Source organism: Rana temporaria, chromosome 4, assembly GCF_905171775.1.
Source record: "Rana temporaria chromosome 4, aRanTem1.1, whole genome shotgun sequence".
Lineage (NCBI taxonomy): Eukaryota > Metazoa > Chordata > Amphibia > Anura > Ranidae > Rana > Rana temporaria.
The window spans coordinates 252,845,422-252,855,587 of NC_053492.1; the positions used below are offsets into that span (position 1 = coordinate 252,845,422).

At 34.8% G+C, this 10,166-nt stretch overlaps 1 protein-coding gene across 1 annotated transcript; it reads left to right on the forward strand.

The window, feature by feature from the left end:
• Window positions 1–297: 297 nt before the first annotated feature.
• Window positions 298–9,792, forward strand: PRDM13 (PR/SET domain 13). Its single transcript, XM_040350150.1, has 4 exons — window positions 298–512; window positions 3,143–3,274; window positions 4,759–4,879; window positions 7,894–9,792. Exons 1-4 carry the CDS (start codon window positions 372–374, stop codon window positions 9,372–9,374), a joined length of 1,875 nt encoding a protein of 624 aa, XP_040206084.1. The 5' UTR covers window positions 298–371; the 3' UTR covers window positions 9,375–9,792.
• The last annotated feature ends 374 nt before the right edge of the window (window positions 9,793–10,166 follow it).

The following is a 10,166-nucleotide window of genomic DNA, read 5'->3' on the forward strand; positions in this document are numbered from 1 at the left end:
TTTGATTCAGCGGAGTCTTTTCTTTGCCCTTGACAAATTGGATTTTTAGGAATGGGAAGGTCGCCTGGACCATTGTCTGGTTCCCATTCATGGGAGCTGATTATGCAGAAGGGGTTAGGGAAAGTCTCCATGTGACCCTGTTGGATGAAAACGCCGCAGCTGCTGGAAGAGCCCAACTCTCTCAGCGAAGTCTGCGCCCTGGAGCATCATCAGTGCCAAGGGGGTAGCTAGCCCTCCCATAGAAAAGCCGGCGTGTAGGGAGCTGTACGTCACTGTGCAGGCGGAGATAAGCCTGAGTGCTGTCCTCTCCTCTGTCACTCCAACCCTGAGTACTACTTGGGCATCCTAACTGCTCACACCTATAGGCAGCAATGCATGCCAGCCGGGCTCCTGCCACCAGCCTCACCGCCGAAACCAATGTCCCGGCCGGACTGCGCCTGGGTCCCATCCTGGGCAACTTCAAACTGGGGAAGTACCTGTCAGATCGCAGGGAGCCTGGACTCAAGAAAAAGGTATTTCCATAGGGCAAGACTACTCTGACCATTCTTGGATTGTGCCCATTTTCAACCAAAGACCAATGCACACACAGCCTTTCATAGGGTGGATTGAAAAGGCTATTTGATTGTCATTAATATATATATATATATATATATATATATATATATATATATATATATATATATATATATATATATATATATATATATATATATCTATATATATATCTATATCTATATCTATATCTATATATCTATATCTATATCTATCTATATCTATATATCTATATCTATCTATCTATCTATCTATCTATCTATCTATATATATATATATATATATATATATATATAAATTTAACAATAATCCGGCTATACACTATACAATCTGATTGTACGATCACCTTTGGATCTAACTATGTAGTGCAAGACATAGATAAATGCATACAGTTTGTTTATGTTTGTCCCTATGTATTACTATTAGTTTTGTTAGATCGAAGAATTGTATAATGTATGAACAACTTTCCAATAACAGAAGAAAATCTCCCAATAATAATAATAATAATCACCAAAGGAATCCAAATCGTTCTTTAAAAAATATTTTGAATTTTTCATTTGCGAATGTAAAATTTGTTTCAAATTTGATTGTTTCTTTGTTACCTTTTATAGCATTTATGTATTACCTATTATTACAGAGTCATTTAAATATAGTATATTAATTAGCATTAATTAGATCAATTAGCAGGTCATTAATTAATGAGTAATACTTGATCAGCTGATACAAATTCGATACAAATCTTTGATTACTGTACAATAAAAAAGTAGAAATGAAGCAATTAATTAGGTCATAAAGTAATTCATTAAGTCAAAGAATGCTCCAGCTATTGTTTTAACAGCTCTGTATTAATCTTTGACCTTTTAATATAATAAAATCGTTTGTAAACAAAAAAAAAAAAAAAACAACTATTATAAAGCTTATCACTGCTATATATACATATATATGTATATACATGTAGATATATCTATATATATATATATATATATATATATATATATATATATATATATATATATAATATATATATATATATATGCATGTATGTATATATATATATATATATATATATATATATATATATATATATATATATATATATATATATATATATATATATATATATATATATATATATATATATATATATATATATGTAGTGCAATTAATAAGGGAGCAGTTTAGGAAAAAATATTTAGGTTTTGGTGCAATAAAGTAAAGAAACCGTTTAAGAAATAATATTTATTATAGTGCAATCAATTAAGAAACAGTTTAGGAAAAATGTTTTCGGTTTTGGTGCAATAAACTAAAAAAACAGTTTAAGAAATAATATTGATTTCAGTGCAATAAATAAAGAAACAATTAGGTTTTGGTGCAATAAACTAAAGAAACAGTTTAGGAAATAATAAATATTTTTGTGCAATAAATAAACAGTTCAGGAAAAATATTTCGATTTTGGTATAATAAAGTAAAGAAACTGTTTAAGAAATACTATTCATCTTTGTTCAACAAATAAAGAAACAGTTTAAGAAGAAATGTTTATGTTTTGGTGCAACAAACTAAAGAAACAGTTTAGGAAATAATAATTTTTTTTGGGCAATAAAAAAAGTAAAGAAACAGTTTAAGAAATACTATTTATTTATGTGCAATAAATAAAGAAAAAGTTTGGGAAATGTATTTAGGTTTTGGTGTAATAAAGTAAAGAAACAGTTTAAAGAAATAATATTTATTTTTGTACAATAAATAAAGAAACAATTTAAGAAAACATATTTAGGTTTTGGTGCAACAAAGTAAAAAACTGTTTAAGAAATAATATGTTTTTGTGTGCAATAAATAAAGAAACAGTTTAGCAAAACATATTTATGTTTTGGTGCAATAAGGTAAAGAAACAGATTAAAAAATAATATTTACTTCTGTGCAATAAAAACGCTTTTATTAGTTTTTTTTTTTTAATTCAAAAATATTATTTATCATTTTAATACACACAGGTTAAACTGATAGACCGGTGTGTTTTTGAACCTTTTTGTAACTAAATAAAGAAATAGAACTATTATCCAAAGAAAAAAGGGCAATAAATAACATTTTATTTCTGTTTCTAGTGACATTAAAAAGAAATAATTCCATAAGGGCTTATTAAAATAGTAAATGATTGCCATCATCTACAATGGGATCAAATCCATGGCTTTTGTCACACGTTCCGCTTTGATTTTGAACGTCATTTAATTGTTTTTAAACGCTCCGCCAGACCCCGCAAATTTATTTCTCGTCATTTGGCTCCATTGGGTTCTCACATTAGTGTGCATTGTTCTTATGACTTTTATTGCATGCCTATTCATTGCCGTTGATCTGGTATTTTACTATATGGTCCCTATGGGCGTGAGGGACCGACTTCAATCAAGTTTTTGTTTCCTAAGGTCCCAGCTCATAACTGCTATGCAGATAGAAGAATAGATACATAGGGGGACCTGGCAGAGATCAGAGTTTCTGGCAGACAAATATTGACATATTGATTATCATATACTAGTATGTAATAATTATGAGATGTATGGTGGAAGACCATATGGAGTAATAAGTCTTCATCCCTGATGTGCAGGTGAGGTTCCTGAGAGGAGAATTGGTGGATGAAGCAGGGGGGCCAGCCTCGGAGTGGATAGGGTTAATTCGGGCGGCCAGGAATAGCCAAGAACAAAACTTGGAAGCCATCTCTGATGTGCCAGGAGGACAGGTATGCATCCTTCTACCAGATCTATCTATCTATCTATCTATCTATCTATCTATCTATCTATCTATCTATCTATCTATCTATCTATCTATCTATCTATCTATCTATCTATCCTTCTCTAGCATCCAATTATCTACCTATCCTTCTTTTATCTATATATCATTCAATTATCTATCTCTCTATCTATCTATCTACTATCTATCTATCTATCTATCTATCTATCTATCTATCTATCTATCTATCTATCTATATATCTATCTATATATCTATCTATCCTTATTGTATCTATCTATCCTTCTGTTAGTATGTATGTATGTTTGTAGATATCTATCTATCTATCTATCTATCTATCTATCTATCTATCTATCTATCTATCTATCTATCCTTCTCTAGCATCCAATTATCTACCTAACCTTCTTTTATCCATAAATCATTCAATTATCTATCTATCTATCTATCTATCTATCTATCTATCTATCTATCTATCTATCTATCATTCAATTATCTATCTATCTATCCTTCTGTTATCTATGTATGTATGTATGTATGTATGTATGTATCTATCTATCTATCTATCTATCTATCTATCTATCTATCTATATATCTATTTATCCTTCAATTATCTATATATCCTTCTTGTATCTATCTATCATTCGATTATCTATATTTTATATCTTTCAATTATCTATATATCCTTCTATTATCTATCTATCTATCTATCTATCTATCTATCTATCTATCTATCTATCTATCTATCTATCTATCTATCTATCCTTCAAATATCTATTCTTCTTTTATCTATCTATCTATCTATCTATCTATCTATCTATCTATCTATCTATCTATCTATCTATCTATCTATCCTTATATTGTCTATGTATGTATGTATGTATGTATGTATGTATGTATGTATGTATGTATGTATGTATCTATCCGTTTATTTCCTATGTATGTATGTATGTATGTATCTATCTATCTATCTATGTATCTATCTATCTTTCTATCTATCCCTCAATTATCTATCTATCATTCTACTATCTATCTATCTATCTATCTATCTATCTATCTGTCATTATCCTATCTATCTATCTATCTATCTATCTATCTATCTATCTATCTATCTATTATCTATCTATTTATATATTATCTGTCTATCTATCTATCTATCTATCTATCTATCTATCTATCTATCTATCTATCTATCTATCTATCTATTTGTCTATCTCTCTATAGTCTATCTATTTATTTGTCTATCTTTCTATTTTCTATCTATCTATCTATCTATCTATCTATCTATCTATCTATCTATCTATCATATATGTATCCACCATTTACATATTATCCAATTATCTTATCTGCATAATTAATAAAGCGTAATAGCAGTTTAATTTCAGACCATTAACCCTCTGCCCGCTAAGCCACATTGGCAGTGGGTAGACCCTTTACCTGAACAGGTGAATGACAGGTGCTTTCCCTTTTCCTAACAGATTTTCTACAGAACAATGAGGGAGATCCAGGCAGGAGAGGAACTGACAGCTTGGTACTCCAACTCCCTGGCTCAGTGCTTTGATATCTCCACTACAGCTACCCCAACACACGACGAGAAAGGTACGCCTGCCATCTATATAGAATTTCTCGTGTTTTGTTCATTTTCAATTTTTCCCCCGATATATAATTATAGTAGATTACTGCAATCCTCTCAATAAACCTTGTACCATGCCAAATAATTTAAATAATTAAAAAACAAATACATATTCTCGTTATATAAAAGTCTTTGGTGGTAAGTAAATAGAGAAGAGACGCTTTTGGTGGTAAGTGGTGTCTGGAAGGAAAGCACCTATAGACTGTAAGCTCTTCTTCCCTAGCTCAGTATATCTCCCAGAAAGACATTGGTCATGTGAATGGGCACATTCTTATATCCCCCCCAGATTACAAGCTGTTCATGGGGGCATTTACCAATTGTTAAAGGACAAGTGGTGGTAATCCAGGACAAACGGAAGGATTTGTGAAAGTCTTTGTAAACTGATGGGATTTGCAGTGGAAATAATAACTTTAGGACAATGATTGTCATGGGCAGCCGTGTAATCCTCTCCAGCACCGACTCGTTACTAACACGATTACTTTGCTCTCCTCTGACTTGCATTGGCATCGCTGCTCCCTCTGTACTTTTATCGGTGCGTGTGTGTTTTCCTGACAGTTCCAAAGGCACATCGTTCTCTGTATTCTAGAGTAATACATAGAAAGGCTTGATTTGAATCTAAATGAGGGCTTAAACACTGTACACAGATGCTCTAAACGTCACTTGGATGAGGTTATAGCAGGCCTGCCATTGTGTGCTGAGTGAAGGATGGCTGTGCTCAGATTGTTCCGCTTTGTTAATAAGAGATCATGATCATTAGATGAACCTTTTGTTATAATGGGTCCTAAACTAGCCGACATACGCTCCCCTTTTTCCTGATGTCAACAGATGGACCATATCCCAGTGCAATGGGTAGCCCTCTCCTCCCAGCATGCTATTATTCAAGCAGGGATGGAGGGTGAGGAGGGGGTTAATATCACAGCTATCCAGAGATACATAGGAGAGATTAGAGAATTAGAGACACCAGTCAGGTCAGATCACTGTTCACAGGTTCACTGTCCATTTCTTATCACTGCACTCCTATACTTGATATATACAGATGTGCAATATGCTGTTCATTTCCTATAGTGGTGGGAAGAAACTGGAGGTGTCAGCCCTAGCCACCAATCCCAGCTGTCCACCATCAGTTTCAGGACTGGCTACTATGGGCAATAGATCTAGGATTTCTCACCTTTACTCAGATGGAACTGCAACAGATCATGCTTAAAGCAAAAACAAAAGAAATATAAAGTGTGTATGTGTATATATATATATATATATATATATATATATATATATATATATATATATATATATATATATATATATATATATATATATATATATATATATATATATATATTTATATATATATATATATATATATATATATATATATATATATATATATATATATATATATATAAATATATATATATAAATAAATATATATATATGTATATATATATATATATATATATATATATATATATATATATATATATATATATATATATATATATATATATATATATATATATATATATTGAATAGGGAAAGTTTATGATCAGCCTTAGCTGTTAATTTCTTAGTCAAGCCTAAAAATATGTTCCACCTTGCTGGCCAGGGGTGTCTCTGTTGCTCCTTCATAAATTAGAGCCACTATAAGGCGGATGTTACTAGCTGGATCATCAGGTGAAAAGCAAGGGGAAAAAAGGCTTAAAAAGAAAAGGACTACAGCCACAACCTTAGGATTGGCAAAAAAACAAAACAAAAACATTATACAGTATATACATATACACACACACACTATATATATATATATATATATATATATATATATATATATATATATATATATATATATATATACACAAAACTTTTAGCCCAAAAGTAAAAAAGAAAAAAAAACCATATAATATGAGGTCATACCTAAATACTTGCAATTTGTATGCAATCAGGCAGGCCCTTGCACTACATAGTTGAAGGTAAATCTAAAATCCAAAGAGTATGTATATATATATATATATATATATATATATATATATATATATATATATATATACATATATGTATGTATGTATGTATATATATATATACACCCAAGTATATATGAGGTCATACCTAAATACTTGCAATTAGTATGCAATCATGCAAGCCCTTGCACTACATGGTTGAAGGTAAATCTAAAGGGAATAAGGATATATATATATATATATATATATATATATATATATATATATATATATATATATATATATATATATATATCCTTTAGATTTACCTTCAACTATGTAGTGCTAGGGCCTGCATGATTGCATACTAATTGCAAGTATTTAGGTATGACCTCATATTTGTATGGTTTTGGTAAATCTAAGAATTTGTACAAGACAAATGTATAATGTAGAGCAAAACACTTTTTAAGCAGGTATATCTTTTTTATTTTATTTTTAACTTTTAGGCTAAATGTTTTACATAAATAAATAAAAGCTGATCACTCTAAGCACCCCTGACAGTGTTCCATGGTTTGTCTTCGCCCTTTACTGTCACTTTTGTTGGACAACCTGGTCTCTCTTGATATAATGCAGGTTCAAAGGGTGAAAACAAAAAAGGAAAACGAATGCAATCACCCTAAGAATTGTTTTTGGGTTTCATACCTCTGTATGGTTTTACATAAGAATATTGGAGTTTATTTAGCTGGAAAGTGCAAAATCTGGTCCAGCTTTGCATAGAAACCAATCAGCTTCCACGTTTTGTTGTTGTCAAAGTTTATGTGAACAAGCAGGATTTAGAAGCTGATTGGCTTCCATGCACAGCTGCAGAAAGGGGATAGTCACTGCATCTATGCACCACAAACCAAAAACACTTTTGAATCCATTTTAATAAATCTACACCAGATTTTGCAGTCTCCATTTTTTATGTAATCACCCCCATTATGCAGCATAAAATCACAATGTTAGCCCTGGTAATCTATTAACATTTCTTTTTTTTTTTTATCCAACAGGAGAAGAAAGATATATTTGCTGGTATTGCTGGAGGACATTTAAGTTTCCAAACACATTAAAGGCTCACATCCATTTCCACTGTGCGCTGAATAACGGCAGAGGGTTTCTCGGGAACGAGCATGTCAGAAGGTCAGAGATTTTCAGCGTTTCTCCTAAAACGGCTGATGGAGTCCCCAATCCCACCCCACCGCTCAGAGGGAGCAACGGCAGAGACGCCATTAAGAGGGAATCCTCCTTATCCCCAGCTTTAAGCAAGCTTGGGGTCATCAAGAAGGCACTTGGCAAAGAGGAGCAGGACCGAGCCCTAGACATGAGCGTGAGCTCTGCCAGGAGCCATGGACAGTTTCTAGGAGTGGTGGCAAACCCATGTGGTACCAACGGGGTCACGTTTTATCCGGGCTTAAGGTCGGCTTTCAAACCAGCTGGACTATCCAAATTAGCTCATGTTGACTCTACTAGAGAAGACACCAAATCTGGCAACGTGGGCTTCAGTAAACTTTTAGGTGGCATCAAGCCTGGCCGAACAAGTGAAGGTCTAGTGAGCAATCACCACTCCAAGTACCTCCACCCAGGTGATGGCTCCTCAACTGTCTTATCTTGTAGCACTGGCCTGAGGGGCTTCCCTATCCTGTCCCACCTGGAGGAAAGCTCAGCCTTCAAACACGTTGAGAGAGGCATTCATAACAGCCTGTCACCCAACAGTCGCTACAACCAGATGGGCCAGCCAGGATTACACTTCTCAGAACGTTTCTCCATGCCACAGTTTGAGGGCATCAAGTCCTACTCGGCGGAATGTAACATCCCGGTCATGCCTTTCACAGTGTACAATGGGGAACTTCTCTACAGCACACCCTATTACCCTTTTAAATTTCATTTCAGCAACCTGATCAAGTACCCCGAGTCTTATTTCAATGCTGGGCCTGCCATGAACCCAGAACTTGGTTCTCTGACCACCAGCATAGATCGCGAGATAGCCATGCACAATCACCAGCTCTCTGAAATTGCAGCAGAGAAAAGCAGAGCTGGGCGACTGGAAAGCCTAGCTGGGGCAACAACCCCTGGGACTGGCAAGCCCAAGAAGGGCCACCTATGTCTGTACTGTGGCAAACTGTACTCTCGTAAATATGGCCTAAAGATCCATATGAGGACTCACACTGGCTACAAACCCCTCAAATGCAAGGTGTGTCTCAGGCCCTTTGGGGACCCCAGTAACCTCAACAAGCACATTCGCCTTCACGCTGAGGGCAACACACCTTACCGCTGTGAGCACTGTGGCAAGGTGCTGGTAAGAAGAAGGGACCTGGAAAGACACGTCAAATCAAGGCACCCTGGCCAAAGTTTGACCACCAAGGAAGACCTACACACTGACCCTTCCTATCCCCAAGCAGACACCAAGAGTGAGGACAATGACAGTGATGTGGACGTATGTTTTACTGATGAGCAGAGTGACCAAGAGACTGGGGCAAGCAAGGAGCACTGAGCCACTAATAGCACAACTTTATATCATTATATCTAATTATATAAATATATGTATTATACGTTTATAAAGGATGTATCTATTTATGTGCTTCTACACAGCAAAATAATCCTCTGGACTAAATGACTGGTTATTGGGAAAGCGGGACTTGTTGAGGACTGTGTTTGGGAGGGTGGAAGACACTACAAGTACTTATGAAAGGTTTTCCACTCCATAAGAAGCTGTGATTCCTATCTGGTTTACACTTTACAGTGCTAATGAGCAGGGAGGAGAGGACACATCCTGGGACAAGGTTCTAGCAAAGGTGCTGACCAGGATGACTTTGTCCCCCCCTCCTCAGTCCTATTATATAGGGCACTAGTTCCCAACCTCAGTGCTCAAATACCCCTATCAGGTACTGTTTTCAGGATTTTCTTAGTCAAGTCAATAGCTTGGTGTTTATGAGAGCTATTTCCAACCCTTTGCTGGAGGTTCTTAGGGATCAAGGTTGGGGGCCAATGACATAGGGCATTCTGTATGCAGTGGCTCTAGTCCAGGATGACTTTGCCCCCCCCCCAGTCCTATTATATAGGGCACTAGTTCCCAACCTCAGCGCTCAAATACCCCTATCAGGCACTGTTCTCAGGATTTTCTTAAAATCAAAGTCAATAGCTTGGTGTTTATGAGAGCTATTTCCAACCCTTGAGCTGCTGTAGGTCAAGGTTGGGGGCCAATGACATAGGGCATTCTGTATGCAGTGGCTCTAGTCCAGGATGACTTTGTCTCCCCTCCCCAGTCCTATTATATAGGGCAGTA